At 35.6% G+C, this 22,901-nt stretch overlaps 1 protein-coding gene across 3 annotated transcripts in view; it reads left to right on the top strand.

The window, feature by feature from the left end:
• SLC44A5 (solute carrier family 44 member 5) overlaps positions 1–22,901 on the top strand; it is a 168,754-nt gene that overhangs the window by 120,380 nt on the left and 25,473 nt on the right. For all 3 annotated transcript variants that reach the window (XM_087930041.1, XM_026700187.2, XM_087930040.1), the window contains exons 4-10: positions 7,449–7,533; positions 11,926–12,010; positions 14,767–14,886; positions 15,890–15,950; positions 17,146–17,269; positions 18,412–18,495; positions 18,786–18,898. In XM_087930041.1, coding sequence (XP_087786167.1) covers positions 7,449–7,533; positions 11,926–12,010; positions 14,767–14,886; positions 15,890–15,950; positions 17,146–17,269; positions 18,412–18,495; positions 18,786–18,898 — 672 coding nt within the window. The remainder of the gene's footprint in view (positions 1–7,448; positions 7,534–11,925; positions 12,011–14,766; positions 14,887–15,889; positions 15,951–17,145; positions 17,270–18,411; positions 18,496–18,785; positions 18,899–22,901) is intronic.

Below are 22,901 nucleotides of genomic sequence, written 5' to 3'. Positions count from 1 at the left end.
CGCCCCCTACAGACCTCTTAGGAAAGGGGTGAGGTCAATAGTAGACAGTCTAAGGTTAAAGTTTTTGGGGTTTGGCGAAGAAACTATAGAGTCGGGTAGAGTATTCCAGACCTTGACCACTCTGTTGCTGAAGTCATATTTCCTGCAATCAAGCTTGGTGCGGTTAACCTTGAGTTTGTATCTGTTGTGTGCTCTTGTGTTGTTATGATTGAAGCTGAAGTATTCATTGACAGGTAGGACATTGCAATGTATGATTTTATATACCATGCTTAAATCAGACCGAAGACGGCGTTTCTCATAGTTGTTGTTTCTCATAGTTCCAGATCTCCATTTCTAAAAATTGAAATACGAAGCCAAAAGAACCTCCTCCTTCTTGTGCATCTTCTTTCTGTTTTTTAAATTCCATTTTCAGTTCTTCTAAAAGTGATGCTATTTTAAACACTTTTAAACAACCACCCAATTGATTTTAGTCATTTAAATCCAATAGCCAAAAATCCAAAAATCACCAAGTAATCCAAATAATCTAAAGCTGTTTCTTCTTGCTTCTTTTTTCCACTTTCTCTTCCTGAGGTTTTATTATTTTGTTACAAAGTTTCAGTTAAAATGTATCTTTTAGGAATCTTGTTAAAATTTCACTGTCAGTTCCTTTTAGTTCCAGGCAGTCTCCTCCATTTTTCCAGATCCCGCCCTTTTATTCTTTTTCTCTCCTTTCCTGCTTTTAAAGATTTTTGAGTATCCAAAAGTCTTTGTTATCACTTTGACATTTTATTTTCATTTTAAATGCCTATTGATGTCAAAGTGGATTTTTGTCAATTTCTTACTTAAATCTCTTAGCTGTCAGTATAAGGAAGGGAAGAAAAAAAAGGCCAAATCCTTTCCCTTCCTTCTCCCCTTCACTGCTTCAAAGTCTTTTTTAGGAACAATGTTATTTTTTATAGTTCAAATTCCAGGGTACCTTACATTGTTGCTTTTTCGGTTTAACCTGTTCAACCAAAACTTTCTCTTCTTATGTTCCTCCTGCACATTCTTTTCTGGTCGAATTCTTCTTTGAGGTGGCCATTTCTGATCACCGCTGCAACCACTTTCGGGAAAGGGAGTAATGGCCAGCTGAGGAGGAGAGATGTGGCTCTCCTTGACTTTGCTGGCGGTCTCCCCCCTCTTCACTACCTCTTAGCCCCAAATCCAGCCGGCATGGGGCGCTCCAGCGGTGAGAATGGATCAAAACCACGCACGATCATGGATTTCGGTCTGTTGCCGAAGAAGCTCAAACTGGAAGTCTCATATTGATGCTATTTATTAATATCAATAGTGCTGTTTGCTCTTCAGGCATCTTCCTTAAACAACTTGCACAATTCCAGAAGCTCCAAATAACCAAAAAAGAAACCCACAAGAACTTTAAAGAGTATTGGGCAGCATGCAATAAAGAACTGGAATGTCCAGCATGCATGGAAGACAATTTTGGCATTTCTGGGTTACATTTGCTTGGATCTGTATTACAATTAATTAAACAAAAATATTATTTGTATCTATTTTAAGGAAAAATTCATGTTCAGCTAATTGTTGTGATGATTAGAATTCAATACTGATTTACATTATTGCATTAAGCAACTATCTTATGATCCAATCCCAAAACATGGCTATCTCTATCTTCTTTTGTGGTTCCTTTCAAATAGTAAAGACATGTTCAGGCTAGGAAATGAATTCACTAGGAGATGAGAAATACAATTGCTTTCTTCACTTATACTTTCAATGCTCATAAGTCCTTTATTATAAAGGGTAGTCTTTTATTTCAAAAAGCTCTCCTGAAGATTTATTTGATTTAATGATTTAGATTTGTTCAATGATTTAGTTTGTTGGATCTGCTTTTGATTTTTTTTTGGTAAAACATATTTTATTTTTAATCCTTATGAGCCTCTTTCACACACACACACTTTTTCAGAATTGTCCTTTATTTTTTTCAAGCAAATATAGTCACTGTACTTTATTTATTTATTTTTCATTATTTATAAATCCTCATGTTTGAGATTTCATTGTTTCCTTTCATTTGTTGATCATCCTACTCTTTTTATAGACATGTCTACTAACATCTTTTAAAGCCGTTCTAGTTCCTCAAATTTCAGGCTATGATGTAGCTAACAACTGGAAACAGGCCTCTGTTTTGACAAAAAAGTAAAGATCTCATTAAGCCTCAAGTCCTGAAGTACAGTACTCTATTATTGCTTATAAAAATATTTCGCTCACAATCGCAGCAGAAATTTAGAAAGAAGAAACTTAAGATTTCAAAGGCGCTGTAGGTCTCACCACACAGTGGCTTCACATGCCTTGGTGCAGAAAATGTAAACAGTGGGATGATTCAGTTGAAAGCAGCAGCAAATCCTAGCAGAGATTAAACTGCCAATTGTATCTTCCCTGAAGCAAAAGCAATTTTGTGTGTAGAAAAGACTTTCATTCTGTTAGAACCATGCCTCACTACTTTTGTATTTCACTGTAGATCACCTCTTTATGAAATAGTTTCTTTAATTTTTTTTCCCAAAAAAAATATATATGAAGTGATCAGATGATTGGGCAGGGAGCAGGAGAAGTAGCAGAAAAACAGTTGGAAGCTTGCAAGTGTGCTGTATCCTTAGATGTTTCTATAGCTTTGCACTTTCTGCTATTACAAAAAATCTCTCTTAATCCTCTGGCTGGGTTTTCATGGCAGTTTTCTATGAGAGGTTCCTCCCAATTATAGAGTATGGGAAATGTGTCAAAAATTTATGGAGATGATGCCTGAATGCTTGGCTTGTTTCTCTTCTCTTCACAGCTTGGGTCACTGACTGTATGGTCAGCTTTGCATCTGTTGAAAAAGTGCATATGTACATCACATTGTGCTTGTTATAAGCACAGAACATCAAATATCAAATGAAATTTCCGAACACCAACAGATGCTGAAAGCAACTCAAAATGAGATCTATTTTTGTAATGTTTGCATATTATCTTTCACACAGAGAGAAATCTAGAGATATATATTTTTGTCCCTGTGTCTTGTTCTGCATCTGAAATGTTTCCCCTTTCAAACTGGTAGCATTCACATCTGTCTCTCTTCTTCAAATTACAATTTCCTTTTCTTGTTTCACATTTGCCCATGTGCTTTATTTTTAACCGAGAGATGAGATCACCTTTGGATAGACTCCAGACACTTGTCCTGTTCAAAATGCATGAGAGTCCATGAAGCTCATATAAAAGGAAAAATAGGGTATAATCAGTTCACAATCACAGTTGTGCCTGAGGCTACTCGTGATTCAACAGGATCTATATATTGCTGGCTCTTTACAGAAGAGCAGAGGGAAAAGATTTTTCTCTTGACTACAATTAGATATGGGTGACCGTGCATTTACATTTCACAAGAACTCAAAAAATTCTCAACCGGCTTTTTTGTTGTTGTTCAATCAATAGAAAAGTCTACATTTCAGAATCGAATCATCCAAAATTCATGGACCTTTCTAAAAAAATGAATCTTTATGCTAAAAGGAAAAAATCCTAATTGAGAACTTTTAGTTTTGTAATTTCAACAGAGAATTTGGTCCTACAATTTGATAAAATTAATCTTTTTTTAAATGTACTGGTTTATGATAATCACTTTTCAATGTTATTAGCAACCAGCATCTGCTCTCTGGCTTTTGAATACAGGCATTTCCTGACTTATAACCATTTGCTTTGTGACCATTCAAAGTTACAATGGCATTGAAAAAAGTGACTTACAACTGGTCCTCACACTTCTGATCATCATAACATACCCATGGTCATGCGATCAAAATTTGAATACTTAGCAACCAGCATGTATCCAAATTTATGAATACATACCCATCGCATGACCATGGGTATGTATTCATGACAGTTTCAGCATCCCAGGGTCATATGATTACCATTAGTGACCTTCCCAACTAGCTTCCAATAAGCAAAGTCAATGAGGAAAGCCAGATTCACTTAATGACTGTGTGATTCATTTACAACTGGGATGATTCATTTAACAAAAGGTTATAAAAGGTTTTAATTTGAAGCAACTCATTATACAATCACCTACTTAGCAACAGAAGCTCTGATCCCAATTGTGTTCATAAGTTGAAAACTACCTGTAATATGATGGGGTGTTAAACTCAAGGCCCAAGCACTGGATTCGGCCCACAGGGTTCTTAGATCTAGCTGCAGGGCCACCCTGGAAATAGCGAAGGACTGGCCCACGATGCCTCTGGCCACACAGAGCCCACACGAGCTCCATTTTCACTGGCAGAGGGTTGCAGGAGACTGTCCCATCCAAAAATGGAGCTTGTGAAGGCCGCACGTATCCCACCCCAAGATGACAGAGGGTTTCAGGAGGCGATTACAGCTGAAAACAGAGCTTGGGAGCCCATTTTCACTGATAGAACACTTGGGCCACCATAGGCACTCCCCCAACACAAATGATATGCTGGCCCCGCCCCCTGGCAACCCCACCCCAACCCCCCAAGGTCAAATACAACCCTGATGTGGCCCACAAAGAAATTGAGTTTGACACCCCTGAACTACGAGTTTCAGAAACATTTATTTCTAGAGTTATTAGAGTTTATAATATACAGTTCCTATATGGCTATCTAATAAATAATAAGTGCCCAATTAGTTAAATTAAACTTTAAGTAGTCCATGTAATGTGAGTGGGTTACAACCCAATTAATCTTTGTACTAATTGCTTGAGCTATGCTTGAGCCTGTATACCCAATAAGAACAATTTATTGTTGAAATTATTATATTTCAAAGCAGAAATTTTTATGGAGGAAAACAATAACTGAATGAATGTTGTTTTTCTGTCCAAAACTGAGGAAGGAAATATTCTCCTTTATTTAATTGTTGTGGAAAAAGAAATTTATAATACCTGGATTTAGTAGTGTGTTCTTTTATTTTCTGCTTGATTTTGCTAAGTACACTGCTCAAAAAAATAAAGGGAACACTTAAACAACACAATGTAAGTCCAAGTCAATCACACTTCTGTGAAATCAAACTGTCCACTTAGGTAGCAACATTGATTGATAATCAATTTCACATGCTGCTGTGCAAATGGAATAGACAACAGGTGGAAAGCAGAGGCAGTTAGCAAGACATCCCCAATAAAGGAGTGGTTCTGCAGGTGGTGACCACAGACCACTTATCAGTTCCTATGCTTTCTGGCTGATGGTTTGGTCACTTTTGAATGCTGATAGTGCTTTCACTCTAGTGGTAGCCTGAGACGGAGTCTACAACCCACACAAGTGGCTCAGGTAGTGCAGCTCATCCAGGCTGGTACATCAATGTGAGCTGTGGCAAGAAGGTTTGCTATGCCTGTCAGCGTAGTGTCCAGAGCATGGAAGCGCTACCAGGAGACAGGCCAGTACATCAAGAGACATGGAGGAGGCCGTAGGAGGGTAACAACCTAGCATCATGACCACTAACTCCGCCTTTGTGCAAGGAGGGACAGGAGAAGCACTGCCAGAGCCCTGCAAAATGACCTCCAGTGGGCCACAAATGTGCATGTGGCTACTCAAACTGTCAGAAACAGACTCCATGAGGGTGGTATGAAGGCCCAACGTCCACAGGTGGGGGTTGTGCTTACAGCCCAACATCATGCAGGACATTTGGCATTTGCCAGAGAACACCAAGATTGGCAAATTCGCCACTGGTGCCCTGTGCTCTTCACAGATGAAAGCAGGTTCACACTGAGCACATGTGACAGATGTGACAGGGTCTGGAGATGTCGTGGAGAACATTCTGCTGCCTGCAACATCCTCCAACATGACTGGTTTGGCAGTGGGTCAGTAATGGTGTGGGGTGGCGTTTCTTTAGAAAGAAGAAAGAAACTTCTTTCTTTAGAAAGAAGAAAGAAACCCCTAAAGAAACTGACTGCCATTAGGTACCGAGATGAGATCCTCAGACCCCTTGTGAGACCATATGCTGGTGCGGTTGGCCCTGGGTTCCTCCTAATGCAAGACAATGCTAGACCTCATGTGGCTGGAGTGTGTCAGCAGTTCCTGCAAGACAAAGACATTGATGCTATGGACTGGTTCACCTGTTCCCCAGACCTGAATCCAATCGAGCACATCTGGGACATCATGTCTCGCTCCATCCACCAACACCACGTTGCACCACAAGCTGTCCAGGAGTTGGGGGATGCTTTAGTCCAGGTGTGGGAGGAGATCTCTAAGGAGACCATCTGCCACCTCATCAGGAGCATGCCCAGGCATTGTAGGGAGGTCATACAGGCACGTGGAGGCCATACACACGACTGAGCCTCATTTTGACTTGTTTGAAGAACATTACATCAAAGTTGGATCAGCCTGTAGTGTTTTTTTCCACTTTAATTTTGAGTGTAACTCCAAATCCAGAACTCCATGGCTTGCTAAATTTGATTTCCATTGATAATTTTTGTGTGATTTTGTTGTCAGCACATTCAACTATGTAATGAACAAAGTATTTAATAAGAATATTTCATTCATTCAGATCTAGGATGTCTTATTTTTGTGTTCCCTTTATTTTTTTGAGCAGTGTATATTACCTGACCTATATAAGTGTTTCACAAGTGCCATTTTTCATAGGTGTCAAACTTCATAATGTGATATAAAAAAAGGCAAACCCTCAGCATCTGAAAGAAAAATGAACTCACTATCACAATATTGTTATATTCTGCACATAATGAAATGTGTATAGAAACAAAGACAGAGTTAAATACGCTTTAAAATTCATATTTAAGTAAAAATAAGGAAACAAAACTCTGCCTTAATCCAGCTGTACAAAACAAATCTGGGCTATTAGGCGTTATGCATCACGTTGTCCCTTCTACCTTTGCCCTGCAAAGATCAAGGCATTGTGTTTTTATGCCTTATGATTCCAATTATTATCCTGATGACCTTGGAGAAGACTTTGATTTTGGCTTGATTTGATTTCAGTTTTTCTTCATTTAACCCCATTATATAAAGAGGAGTTGTGAGACTGCAGCAATTATAGTAGATCAAAGTGATTTGCATAAACTGGAATCTGACAGTGTATTTTAATTGGTGTGTACAGAAGGCAGCTCAGAAGTATGCATGAAGTCAGTTGAGTGTATTTGGCTTGGCTCAATACTACTGTATGGCTTTATGCCAACAAAGCTTTTGTAATGCATCCCTCTCCTCATTTTAATAACTGTCATTTTCTAAGTGCATTACCTCATTTTCTGGCTGTCAGCCAGATACATTCTGTTATAAAAGGGGGGGACAGGAGAAAGAGATGTTTTGCTTTGTATCTATCCCCTCCATATTTTTTTCATTAAAAAAGGTGACTGTTTAAGAAGCAATCAATGTTCTAAATATCCATTGGGAGTGGTTAAAACAGTTCATGACCGGAATTGCATTTTAATGAATAGCAAAGTTTAATTGCAACCAAAATGACTTGATGATTTCTTGTTTTCCTACTCAATTTTACAGCCTGGATACATGGTGACCCAAGAAAAGTAGCCTATCCAACTGATAGCTATGGGCAGTTCTGTGGTCAAAAAGATACACCGAATGAGTAAGTACCGAATTCTTTTGCATCTGTGTTCTTACCACATGCACCAGAGCTATCAGCTCATTTTCTATTTTTTTGCAGATGTCTTACTGAAAGCGTGCAGGTGGCTTCTGCCTTCATTCATTGGGTTTTTAAAATTGGGATTTCAATTAAGATTTTTAAAAACTCAGACTTCAAAGCAAGTCACTCCTCAGCCCAGACACTGTCTGTCACTTAGATATGTAACTGTTACATCATGAATCCAAGTGACTGTAAACCTAAGATGCATTGGGTCTGATTAGCCAACATAAATTGAATGCTTAAATAAGATGTCAAGTGAGAAATTGTTATGTCATTCTGAGAGAAAAGTAATTTCTAAGCACAGCTGACTGCTTCCTATTTCTGTAAGTTTGTCATGTTTTATTCAGGCAGTATCATATGCCAGCAGCTGAAACTGGCAAGAATGCTCTCTTGCTTGCTTAAATTAATACATATGGCAAACATTTAAGCTGTCAGGGGCTGCAACTCTGGCTCCCAACCTTTCCAAAGGCTTAAAGGAGGCCATGATTATGTCATTAGATAGGATAGAATTAAAGATGTCTGGTCCATTTTTTCTGGGATTTTGGTATGGAAATGGGAACTTGAGATGTGTAGAAAGCAAATTATATCCATCCCAACCCTAAAATTACCTCAGAATAATGTCATATATGTTGAAATGATGTAGTAAACAGAGCAGAGAAAGAACTTTAGAATAGCCAAACAGGAGCAGTTGATACAGTACATCAGGGTTCTTGAAAACCCTAATTTAATATAATGTGTAAAAAAAAGATACGGTACATTTATTTTATTTATTTGTAGTCCACTTTATTGTTTGACAAGTAACTCAAGATGGCAAACATCTTCAGCACACCTTCCTCCTCCTATTTTCTCCACAACAACCCTGTGAGGTGGGTTACAGAGATGGTATTCAGCAGGTTTTGACCAGTTCTGGAGAACTGGTAGTGGAAATTTTGAGTAGGTTTGGAGAATACAAATACCAAATCTGACTGGAGATTTTACAGTATCCTTCCCTTGCCATGCCCACCAAGCCATGCCCACAGAACTGGTAGTAAAAAATTTTTTGAATCCCACCACTGGTAGGTTAGGCTGAGAAAGAGTGACTGGCCCAAAGTCACCCAAATGTCCTTCATGGCTAAGTCAAGATTTGTATCTGTTTGCCTCAGGACATTTGGTTATTTGAGAATACACTTGTTCTTTGTATTTATAGGGGCTATAAACAAGTGGTATTTTAATATAATTTTTATTAAAGTATAATAAGCCTGTAGAATGATAAATTAGCCTTCCAGAATTTGGCAGTCTCCATATACATTAGTATATGTGAAGATTGTACTATAAATCCTTTGGACCCATTTTCAGCACTCATCAAGCCTTATCTGCGTATTTCATTCTTTTTTGAATTACAACTTTAGAATTCATTATGTATGAAGATATTGGTAAGCTAGTTGGGAGGCAAAAATAAAAATTTCATGTAAAAAAGCTTTTATGAAATTTGACCGGTTGCTGATATGGATTAAAGATTTATGGTTTGTAAAACCCAGAAGCTGCCTCTAATTCATATCTTGAGAGTAGTTAAATTTGAAGAGACATGCTAATCTTTATATTACTGCTGTTTGAAGTGCTTTGGCATAGAGCAATAAAATGTAAATAATAGTTCCAATGGTTCAACAAATTCTATACCAGATAAATATTTTAGAATATTTGATGTTTTGAAACAATTCCAACCTTCGAAGTTCTTCAGTAAGGGATGATATTGAACTAAAATAACATAATTAATTCCATCTTGGGTTAAGTACATTGTGAGGGGAGCTTGTTACATCAATTCATCTCCTTGTAAATCTCCATATAAACCAATATTCCTTTTACATTTAGAAGACAATAACATGATAGTCTGAAAAAGAAGCCACGGCTTTACTCTTCTATTGTGTGCTTTTTCCGTATTATCAGCATAGAAAACACTTCAATTCCAATTAGATTGCCACTCAGCTGTATGAATTTCATTGCAGTGGGCATTTGGAATCTTATCAATCTGAACTTCAATTTTAAAGAGTTCTAGTTGTATACTCATTGTGTATATCAAGAGATGATAGTCACACTTTAAAGAACACTTTAGTTCTTCTCAGCAGGCAATGGTCCTATTAGAAAGCATAATGATGCAGTGTGTCCATATAGATGAATATGGGTATGATTTTTTTTCCTTAACTTTTTCAAAAGGAGTTGGAAAATTCCCTTTTCAATGCATCAAATATTTTTGGCAAACCATGCTAAAGAGACAGCCAAAGAGGCATCCACAGCTTTCAAAAAGAAGGCAAAGCAGCCTGGATGGATAGATTTTTTTTCCCTTATTTTATTTGTTGGATTCAAATCCCATCTTTTTCTGTAAGGGTTTAAATGGCTTACATTGGGATCTTCTTTATGGATCTCTGTAGCAGCAAACATGTAAATTGTGTTGGGCTGAAATAAGAAGAGGGAATAGAACAGAATAGAATAGAATAGAATAGAATAGAATAGAATAGAATAGAATAGAATAGAATAGAATAGAATAGAATAGAATAGAATTCTTTATTGGCCAAGTGTGATTGGACACACAAGGTATTTGTCTTGGTGTAAATACTCTCAGTATACATAAAGAAAATGTACATTCATTAAGAATCAAGAATTATAATGTACAACACTTAATGATAGTCATAAGGTACAATCAACAATCAAATCATACTAGGAAACAGTCAATATAAATCGTAAGGATACAAGCAACAAAATTACAGTCCTACAATCACAAGTGGGAGGGGATGGGTGATAAGGGGTGATGAGAAGATTAACAGTAATAGTAGTGTACACTTTGTAAATAGTTGAAGAGTGTTGAGGGAATTATTTGTTTAGCAGAGTGATGGCTTTCGGGAAAAAACTGTTCTTGTGTCTACTTGTTCTGGTGTGCAGTGCTCTATAGCGTCGTTTTGAGGGAAGGAGCTGAAACAGTTTATGTCCGGGATGTGAGGGGTCTGTAAATATTTTCACAGCCCTCTTTTTGACTTGTGCAGTATACAGGTCCTCAATTGAAGGCAGGTGGGTAGTCATTGTTTTTTCTGCAGTCCTAATTATCCTCTGAAGTCTATGTCTTTCCTGTTGGATTGCAAAACCAAACCAGACAGTTATAGAGGTGCAGATGACAGACTCAATAATTCATCTGTAGAACTGTATCAGCAGCTTCTTGGGCAGTTTGAGCTTTCTGAGTTGGTGCAGAAAGAACATTCTTTGTTGTGCTTTTTTGATGATGTTTTTGATTTTCCAAAGCACCAGAAGGAAGAACAAGAAATAATGGATGGATACTAATCAAAGAGAGAACCAACCTAGAACTAAGGAGAAATGACAATTGGAACAATTAATCAGCAGAACAGCTTGCCTCCAGAAATTGTTGGTTCTCCAACACTGGAGGTTTTTAAGAAGAGACTGGACAACCATTTGTCTGAAATGATACAGGGTTTCTTGCTTGAGAGGGAGGTGGTGGGATGGGGTATTGAACTAGAAGACCTCTAAGCTCCCTTCCAACTCCATTATTCTGTTATTCTGACAGAGAATGGCTGGCCCAGTTATCAAGTGAATTTCTACGACTGATGTTGCACTTAAACTTGGATATCCCCGGTCCTAGTTTTAATCTGCCTTTTTAACCATTTTTGTACACTAAAATATTATTTATAAATGTTTTAGATCATTGGAGAAGCTTGATGAAACACACAGTATTCTTTACTATTTAATTTGTTGATATTATATATCTCCTTTTTCTGAAATTCAGGGGTACTTTTAATGGGAACTTACCTTAAAAAATAAATGGGTTAACTTTTTTGCCCTCTGCTTAACTGTTAGCGAGCTGTATGTTTTATATCTATATAATTCATTGTAGTCTTTAGTTATAAGAATGATCTATACTTATGAAATGATATTCTTTGGATTTTACATGGTCTATAGATTTCTACATACAAACACATTTTTTTATTGATTTTTAGTGCCACCTTGTGATTACTATAAAAAATACCACTTTCATGATACCATGTTGTGTGTGTTTAAACTTAGTAACTGTACAAGATAAATTTACTGCACAGTGAAAAATTGGATATGTGATAAAACATTAATGTGAAAAGTATGATTAAATTAGCATGAATTGCTGTTATCTATCCTATTGCACAAGGAAAGAACAATTTTCCCAAAATTAATCTTCATGTGTGCTATAATAGAAATCCCTACAGGCAGTAGTTTGCGAGTGAATTTTTAATATGTGTATAATATATTTATGTATTTCGTTAATTATTAATTATTGCTATACATATACATGGAGTGAAAATAATCATTTTATCTATCTTGTAGGAACAAAACAATTTTATTTTATTTTAACATTCTGAAATGTGCCAGTCCTATAGTGCTAATAAACCTACAGTGCCCTACAACACAGGTATGTAATACATAGTTAAGAATACACACGTTATATCTTGATATAGCTATTTTGAAAATAAAAAGTGTTAAGTATTGGATATACATAAAGAAATTGCTAATGTTAGATGTAAATTCTGTATTCTCAGAAGAGATATACTGATAAGATGGAAAGGAAACTCTTATTTAGAAAATATCATTTAAGAAAGAAAAACATATATTGAGTACATTGAAAGAAAAACATATATTGAGTACATTGAGTACAGTATATTGAGGGCTGAATAGTTGTGATTATTCTTTACTTCTCTCTCTCTCTCTCTCTCTCTCTCTCTCTCTCTCTCTTTCTCACACACACATACACACACACATCAAGTAATAGATAATCACAGCTAATCATTACTATGTATAAGCAATATCATTCATTTAAATGGCTAGAACCAAACAGCATTGTTTCCCAGATGTCATTAACTTCAGGAATTTTAACAGACAGAAATCGGATTGGGTTTCTCTAAAAATAATGTTTTGGTAATGATAATTTATGTTACTTCATATTATCACCATTTACAATTCACTCATTATATTTTCTTGATATAGACTTAAGGGGATTTAGCAAAACAATGATAGTGAAACAACCTTGCACAATCGTAGATTTTCACGGGTACAGGTATGTAGGTCTAGGTGTGTTTGGGTCTTTTCCCGTGTAAGATTAAATGTATCTTGGTGACGTTTCAGCTCCAATCACACACTGCTTGCACTGGCACAAAGCCGAAAGCACCAGCCTGAGGATGGCGAGTGGGACCTCGCCGAAACGTTGCCAAGATACACTTAATCTTACATGGGAAAAGACCCGAACACACCTAGACCTACACACACACCCACACACACACACACATACATAGATAGGTCACTGGGTTGTAGGTTTGTTTCTTTATTGTTTCTATGAAGTGGAAGTTTTGTATGTGTGAGGTGATGGATTCTGTGTAGGGCTTGGTGAGTTGTTTGGTGAGAAATTTGACAAGATTCTGTAGAGGTGAGCCTATGGAGCTGACTATGGGTCTGAGTGATATTCGTTCTTTGTGTATCTTGGGGAGGCGGTAGAGCTTAAGGCATCTGGATGATTTTTCTCTGGGGATGATTCTCTGCTGGATCTCTTCACTGATGGGAGATGCTTTTATTTTGGATTTGGTGGTTTTTTTCTAGGTAAGTGGTGGAGTCAGTATTTAGAGGTTTGTAAGTGGGGTCTTGGAGTAGGTTGGATATATATATATATATATGAAATTCACTGGATCAACAGCTTTTGGGCAGCAAAGCCTTCTATTTTTTCTTATCCTATGAGTAGAGATTCTGACATTAACTTAGCTCTAGAATTTTATGTAGATAATCATTTTTTTTTTCTAAAATAAGAAATTACAAAATTTTGATTTGATTAATATTTATGTTCACAATTCTATTTGAGTAAAAAGAGAACTCATTGTATTTGTACTATGTTGGTAGAATCCTTATGTATGTAGTAAATAATCCATTCAGGATAATTTCCCATTTTAAATAAATATTTTACCAAGAAAAAAGAAATAATTATTTTTAAAAATTGATGACAAAAGCTGTTAACTATCTGAATATTATCTGAATACTTTCATTGATTAGTCAAATCACCAATATTTTGTGGCTAGATTTCAGAAGTAAGATTTCATGGAGATGTTTGTCAAGAAAATAAAGAAAGTAATTGTGTTATACCTCCAGTAGGATTACATTACAATAAGAAAAGTGATAAAATACCACTTCAATAATGACATGTTCTCTGTGACTCTTGACAATATAATAAATAATGAGGGGGAAACTAGATCCCTCGCCTGCCAAAAGGTTATATATGCCTGATTCACAGTTTCACTTTGATTAATTACTGCACAAGATACAAATATGTCTTCTTTTGGGGGAGTATCATTTAAAAGTTAATTTTAAAAATTATTTATGAGATATTTAGAACAAGAAGGACTACTAGGAGAAATTCTGTAGACATTGAAAGAAAAATATTTCTGCTTCTCATTTCCCTTGTTAGACATTACAAAACAGAGAAGAAAAAGAACAAATTGTGTATACTGTATATATATTGTGTACATATACTGTATATATACTGTATATATACATATATATATGTATGTATATATGTATGGCATTCAGCTTTGTTCGGCTATACATGTAAGTACCCGTGAAAACTTAAGAAAACATACACACACACACACACACACACACACAGTATACATACAGTATATATACAGTATATGTACACAATATATATACAGTATACAGTTTTCGCAGGTACTTATATGTATGGTATTCAGCTTTCTTTGGGTATTTTCCCACGTCATTGTAGTTGTGCTTTTAAAGTTGTAGCAACGTTTCGGCAAAATCTCATCTGCCATCATCAGGCTTCTGTATTGTGTTCGTCTGTGTGAATGAACACAATACAGAAGCCTGATGATGGCAGATGAGATTCTGCCGAAAAGTTGCTACAACTTTAAAAGCACAACTATAATGATGTGGGAAAATACCCGAACAAAGCTGAATACCATACATGTAAGTACCTGCGAAAACTTAAGAAAACACATATATATACTGTATATACTGTATATATTGTGTATAGTGCTTTGCTAAGCAAATAAACCATTAAAAAAAGAAGCACTTTAAGAAATGACCGATTTTTGAATAGGTCTTCTGGTAATAATAACTGTCTCATCCTCCAATGCTACTTTAATCAGGGTTTTGGTTTTGTCTTAAAAGCTTTGTGTTTCAAAGTGCCCAGACAGATTTGCAACCTATATAGAAATGCAGTCTTCCTACAGAAGTTATTGGGAGTACTACAAACAGTTTTGCAAGCCTGGATTTACTAAGCCACGCAAGGTGAGTTTTGATGCTTTTTAACAGTCTAGAATAAAAACATCAATGGCAAATTTATATCTTATATCTATATTACCACTGTCTCCATGATGACTTACAGCAAAGCTATGACTATGAAGTTTCTAGTTCAAAGAAGTCAACCTCCAAAATTAAAATTAGATGAATGTCTCCTCAAAGAGGCTAGAGTACAACACTGAATGCAATCATCTAACCACTTTAAAAGTAATTTATTCTATTTATATTTATTGAATATATATCCTGAATGACCTCTAGGAGTTCATGGTACCTTATGTGGGCCACTTGCTTCATAATATCCCTGTAAAAGCAACCATGTGAGATACAATGGACTGATAGATAGTGATAGTCAATCCAACGCATAGTTGAAAATGGTTTTGAACATTGATCTCCTCCATTGTACTTTAACCACTGTAAAACAACAGCTGTCTTTGAAAATATAGTAGGCCTATTGTTGGTGCAAGTACAAAAATAGGATGCTTTGATCACGTAGTCTCAACTGCTATCTTGGCTTTTTGAATCCTTTTGAATCCTCATCTGACAATTAAGTTTAGGAAGTACTTTATTTCAGTGATTTCAGTGATAGGATAAAACAAAATATATAAGCCATTGGAATTAACTACTTGATTTGCAGCCAGGTCACTGGTTTGAAGCAATTTTAGTTTTAAAAAAATTAGATTATTCTCCAATTATCTCATATTGAAAAGCTTTTACAAAGCCTGGATTTCAGTCCTAAATTCATTACACTTATTCTATTAAAAGGTAATTTAATTCTGAAATTAGGTCAAAGCTACTTGCTCAAATATTTTCTCTTCAAAGTCATGACAGGAATCTTCCTGGCCTTCCATTAATAGGATACCAGTCGGACATGAACTTCATAGTTCTCACTGAAATTCTAGCCAATAATTTGTAATAACTTTTTGATTTTTGGCATTAAAAAATAGATAACGTTTTTCAGCATTTCTGGTTATGCTTTTATTTTGACTTTCAGTCTGTAACTCAAGTTATGCGGGATGAAGATTGTCCTTCTATGATTATTCCAAGCCGGCCTTGTAAGTATCTGTGTTATATTGTGTAACAGTTAACATTGGCAGGACCAAATAGTACAATTGATTCTGTTTTGAGATTTGAGATATTCTGAGCTAAAGTTTAAGGACATAATATAAGGGATAAATTAGAAAAATACTAGATTTACACCTTAGGTAAAGCATTGTTAGTTTTAATCATGATTTGTTGATATGTATTATCCAACTATAAGCTGGAAATCATGGTTCACACATGATTCATACATCGAATCCCAATAAACCAAGTATGATTTGAAGGAAGGAAGCCTAACTAAACTCAAGTGATATGTATATTTGTAGCACTTTAAAATCTTCCCTAGTACAGTTAATGAGACAAATTTGAAATCCCAGTGTTTCCCATTTTAAATCTTTCTTTCCTCAAGCTACGCTATAATAAGACCACTTATGTGCCCCAAATACCAGCTAATTGTATCCTTGAATAACATAGAGCCATCTGATACTGTGTGCAATTAATTTCCATATTATTTTCTCATATCTTGCTTTATCTTAGCATACAGTATAGTGTACTGTACTGTACTGTACTCTGCTATGCTATGCTATGCTATGCTATGCTATGCTATGCTATGCTATGCTATACTGTACATACCTAATATGCTAGTCTCTTTTGGGCTATAAAATGATGCTAAATTCATTTACTTTGTGAACTGTTTTTCCCCTTTTCTTTTCACTCTAATTTGGTCAGCATCTGTTTCCTTTTGCATTCACAAGACACTTTTTAGCAATGTGGATTGTTGGTTTTCTTTTAATGTGTTCATATACCATCGTTTGTATCATGATGTGCAAACCCAGCCAGGAAGCCCTATTTTAAAAACATACGTAGATATATGTGAATCCAGCCATGCTGTGGCTTGCCCATCAGTTGCAAAGAAGCCAAAACTACAATAATTGCTGTGATGGAAAAAACGTAGTTACTCCGCAAGGGATTATGGAGTCATTAAAAGAAGATGATGACTAAAAGAAACAGATATTGTTTATAAGTTACACACTATACTAAATAACATATACTGATTTAAACATACACAGTTTCTTCTAATTATATCTAGTCACATTAAATCTAATATGAAATTTAGTGCAATTTGACCTGCATTGTTTCATCTCAGTATCAAATGTGAATCATAATAAAAAGACACATGACACTACAGATAACTTTTTGTTTCCACAGTTCTTAAGAGGTGCTTTCCTGATTTCTCTACTAAAAATGGGGTTTTGACTGTGGCCAACCAAACTACTTTCAAAGATGGAAGAGGAAAATCACGGAATGTAACAGATCTCAGGGAAGCAGCAAAGTATGGATAGTGTGTGTTTTTGTGTTTACCTATACAACTTTGCTTGACTAGTTGTCATATAAATGCACTGCCTTGGATTTTTTTTAATAGTACTAATCTCACAGACAAACCTCTGTATAGGAGAGGAATTTCATGATTTTGATTTCATTTGTTCTATGAGCAACTTTATATCCAAATTATTTTGTTATCCATATCTGGAAGTTGAATCATGGCAGCTGGACTTTTTTTTTTTGTCTGAAACATTCACTCCTTATCCAAGTATGTTGGACAGATTCAGACAAATAATGACATCATAACTTGTCATTATGATTATTGTTTTATTTTTATTGTTTCTTTCTGTTCAAACAGGATATTAAAGACTGCTTAATAAAAGCAATATTTCATTCATTTGACCCAGGAGTTTTCACCTGCAGTTTTCTCCCCATCATGAGCATCATTGTAGCAGAGGTTGAACTGAGAAAAAGTGATTGGGCCAAAGACTCTACTATATATGGCTAAGACTGGTCTTGAACCTGCATTTCCTTGGTCCTTGTTGACATCTGAATCACCATAAAGACTCAAACATAAGAAAGACAACCTTAAAAATAAATTCCAAAAGCTGCAAACTTTCCCTTTTGTACAACCTTTAGAATGGTTAATTAAACAAGCATAAGCCATAGTTGATTTTCTGATGACACAGCCATCTATAGTTAACCAGTACCAAAACCCTACAGATGCTTCCCTAGAACTGTGCTTATACTATGACTAGTAATAGCAATGTTGTTTAGATATCCCACAGTGTTACTGTAGTTTTAATAATTGTTTAGAAATGTTAATAGTTTAATAGCATAATCTATACTGTAATATAGAGAAGTATGTCTATTGAATATGTATAGAATTAGAACCTAAATTCTTGCCTTTTCCATAAGATTTATATTTTCCTATAGCTTATTATTGCTTTGGGCACAAACCTCAGTGCAATATATGTTTATTACCCTGAGTATTTCATTTTGCCAATTAACCAAATACTATGAACAAAGTTGTGACTTAATTTTTGTAATGATATGGTGTACAAATTACTTACAGTAAGCTCTTTGGTTAGTTAATTTACATAAGAGGGACATAGTCTAAAACTTGTTTTTTTTTCCCCCCCTCTTTTAAAGTGGCATCAATAATGTTCTTGATGCAAGATCAGTTGGGATGAAAATTTTTGAAGACTACGCAAGCTCTTGGTACTGGATTTTAATGTAAGTTCTTAGTCATCAAAAGTCATGCCTTCAGCATGTAAACAGTCATGGTGCATGCAAAGTGGGAATATAACTTCTCTTCTTTTCCCTTATTCATTCTTTTGCGCTTTCTTTATTCAGTTCTTTTATATGAATTCATTCTTTATTTCTAGTTGCTATTTGCTTCAGGTCTCAATGAAGTTAGGGAAAACAATTGAAACGCCATACTTTAAGCCAGTATACAACACTGTAGAAGACTGCTTGCTTACTTTTTAACTGTTGTATTTTTTGTTTTTGTTTTTAATTCCCAGAGGGCTGTTTATTGCGATGGTAGTCAGCTTGCTCTTTCTTGTGCTTCTGAGATTCATAGCAGGAGTTCTCTTCTGGATTTTCATCTTTGGTGTAATTGGGATTATAGGATATGGTAAGTGCCAAATGTTACATGCAGCTATCTAGCATTTTATTACTAATACTGAGATAAGCAGAACTGATAATCAGTTAATTCTGTACCGTCTCACACTTTACCCATTAAATGAATTAGTATTGGGTCATTCTATTTGTCCTCTAGATCAGGGGGTGTCAAACCCAATCACATCGCAGGCCATATCGTGACGTATCGGGATTGTGTTGCCCCTGCAGAGCTGGGGTGGGCATGGCTTGTGTTAGGAATGATAGTCACCTAACAGTTGGGTTGGAAATATATAAACCAGGATAGTAATTTAATACTGTATCTTTAAGAGAATGCTGTAAGTGTGATTGGCTGAGGTTCCTCCAATGGCCATAAAGCGGAGCCAGAAACCTAGTTTCTTTCTCCTTGCATTTCCTGTTTTGCCATTTTGCCTGATCATCATTCTGCTTGGATTGCTGTTAGTCTTGCAACTGTTAGCAAACTCCGTTTACTGAACTTTGTTTATGATACTGGACTTTGTTCTTGAATTATCCCTGGACTGATTGTATTGAATTCTAACTGCTTTAACCGTGTATGATTTGGACTGTTTATTGGACTTTGTTTACCCGTTTACTGGAAGTAAAACCTATATTTTACTATTCAGTGTATCTGTATGCTGGTCGTGTGTTATTCAACATCACTCTCACTACGTTTCCCTGAGTGCACTCATTCTCCTAATGGGGAATACCTTACCACTGGCTATAGGCCCAGACCATACCAGGCTCAGATAACTGAGAGTTAGTGTGAATACACAGTACTATATACAGACAGCTGTTTACTGTTTAATTGTGGGTTACTGTCCTGGTAAAGATGGCACAGGACCCGTCAACAAATCTATCACTGATAACCCAGTTGGATGGAGCAAACTATGAAGTGCAGTCTACTTCTGCGTAGAGAAGGGTTATGGGCTGTTCAAGATCCACCGGATGTAAATGCTTGGAATCCAAATGATGAAGACAATGCCAAAAAGTTAGCTGACTTTAAACAGAACAACGAATGAGCTCTTTCTATAATTGGACTAACACTGAGTGACCAGCAGCTAGTCCATATTCATGGAGAAGAGTCTGCTGCTAGATGTTGGGAGAATTTGAAGACGATTTATGTTTTTGACAGTGTAGGTGCACACATACATCTTACATGTAAACTGTTTAGAACATGTCTTCTGAAAGGTGGATATATTTTAGTTCACTTGAACTTTATGAAAAGAACTTTTTTTTTTAACACTGTTTTATTTGGGTTTTCACACATACAAAATACAAGTAAAACATCTTTTTTGAAAATAGCATGGTCCCGGGTTGAACTTCTTTATACAGACACAAAACTCAATTTCATGCTCCTTTTTGTATTCTATTCCGTATCTTATACTATTTTACATTTTCTATATAGTTTTTCCCCTCTTTTAATTTTCTCAATTTTATTTTGATTATCTCATCTCAATTCAAATCATTATATTTATACTTTTGTCTGTTCTGTTTCAATTTCATATTATCTTTTCTCATTAAACAAATTTTCTCCTGTAGTTACTAATTGGAGTATGACACCTATATATCTTTTAATTACATCCATTCAACTCTTATTTAAACTTCAATATATACCTTAAGGTTATGACCTTCAATATAATGCATAATACATAACTTCCAATTGAATTCTGCTTGGTACATTCTTATAATACACACTATATTCTTTTTAAAAAAAGCTTGTAAATATATGTAATTATAAACCCTCATTTCATTCCAGTTCAATTCTATCATTAATAATCATTAAAATCTTAACATCCTTAACACTTCGTTTCAATTAAATATCATACTTCCTTAAAAACACATATAATCTCCATAATTAATTTTTCCCTTATTTCTCTTCACATGTTTTGTAAATCATTAAATATACCTTTTATTACATTTATTTATTGACAAGCATTCCACTGAATTACGATAGCTATTTTATCAGACATTTTAATCATACATTGTTTCATATTTTCTAAAATTATTTCTGTTTCTAATATAACCATACTATCTTATTTACCTTTGCAGAATCCCTTTTTCCATTAAATTTTCACCCATTATCTCTAAATAGGCCCTGTTTCTCTATATTTTGTTTCTGTCCTTTATGACTTCTTTTCCTTTCTTTCTTTCCTCTCATCTTCTCCCTTCCCTTTTTACCCCCTTGTCTCTCTACTTCTAATTCTCCCTTCCGCATTTCCCTCTTCTGTTGCTTTCTGATTTTGGACTTATTTTTCACTCTATCTTTTTTTTGGAGTTGTTTTCCCCAATCTTAAACTTTCCATTTTCTTTCCCCCCTTTCCATTTTTTCCCCCATGTAAGATTACTTGTTCATTAAAGATGGCTTCTTCTTTGTCGCAATCTTCTTGTTCTGCAGGCATTTCTTGTTGTTTCTCATAATTCCAAATCTCCATTTCTAAAACTGAAATACGAAGCCAAAAGAACCTCTCCCTTCTTGTGCATCTTCTTTATACTTTTTAAGTTCCATTTTCAGTTCTTCTTAAAGTGGAACCATTTTAAACAGTTTTAAACAACCACCCAATTGATTTTAGTCATTCAAAACAATAACTAAGAATCCAGAAATCATCAAGTAATCCAGATAGTCCTGAGTTATATCTTCTTATTTCTTTTTCGACTTTCTCTTCCTGGAGTTTTTGTTGCGATATTTCAGTTAGAATGTATCTTTTGGAAGTCTTGTTGAGATTTTGCTGTAAGTTTTTTTTTTAATTCCAGGCAGTCTCTTTCCTTCCAGATCCTGCCCTTTTATTCTTTTTCTCTCCTTTCCTGTTTTCAAAAGCTTTTAATTATCCAGAAATCTTTATTATCCCTTTGACTTTTTATTTTCAGCATTAAATGCCTATTAATGTCAAAGTGGATTTTTTTCCAATTTCTTGCTGAAGTCTCTTAGCTGTCAGTATAGGAAAAGGAGAAAAAAAAACCCAAATCTTTTCCCTTTTCTCTCTCCTTCGCAGCTTAAAAATCTTCTTAGGGAACAATGTTATTGTTTTTTAATAGTTTCAATTCCAGGGTACCTTATTTGTTACTTTTGCTGTTTGACCCAGTCAACCAAAACTTTCTCCTCTTATCTTCCTCCTGCACATTCTTTTCTGGTCGAGTTCTTTGTGGTGGCCATTTCTGACCACCACTGCAACCGCCTTTGGGAAAGGGAGTAATGGCCAGCTGGGGAGGAGAGATGTGGCTCTCCTCAACCCTGCAGGCAGTCTACCCCCACTTCACCACCTCTACAAGGTGGCTTAGCCCCCAAACCAGCCAGCTCGGGGCTCTCCAGCGGCGAGCACGGATTGAAGCCTCGCAAAGACGAAGTTTCAGTTTGTCACTGAAGAAGCTCAAACCGGTTAGTCATGAAAAGAACTTTTCAAGAGCTGCATGAAGGAATTAACTAAGATAGGTTTGTAGCTGGCATGGCTGATCCATGTTTATTCAAAAAAGAAAGTGATGGTATAATTTCATTGTTGCTATTGTTTACTGATGACATAGCTAGCACTGAGCAAGAAGCTACTGAGATTATACTGTTAGAGAAGAAATTTAAAATAAAACATTTAGGAGAGATTAAACAGTATCTTGGTTCAAAAATAGATAAAACTAGGGGAGGCTACAAAATCTCACAGGCAGATAAAATTAACCAGTTACTTAAGAATTTTAAAATGGAACCTTGTAAACCGACTAAAACACCAATGAATCAGGAGTTTAGCCACAGTGATGTGCAAAGTTCTGTTTTTGATAAAGACATTTATCAATCTTTAATTGGTAGCTTATCTAATCTTAGTAACTGGTCAAGGCCAGATATAGCATATAGTGTTAACCAATTAGCCAAGTGTAATGCTGAGTCTACTGAAAGGCACTGGCAAGCTGTTAAGCGTGTGTTGAGATACCTGAAAAAAAACAATGCATTATGCATTATATTTGGAGCCTAAGGATGAACTAAGTTTAACTGCATATGCCGATGCAAGTTTCGCTAC

This window comes from Pseudonaja textilis, chromosome 3 (genome assembly GCF_049901715.1).
Source record: "Pseudonaja textilis isolate UNSWEBS1 chromosome 3, rPseTex1.2, whole genome shotgun sequence".
Lineage (NCBI taxonomy): Eukaryota > Metazoa > Chordata > Lepidosauria > Squamata > Elapidae > Pseudonaja > Pseudonaja textilis.
Note: the sequence above shows the minus strand (reverse complement) of the source record. Positions and strands in the feature narration are given on the sequence as shown.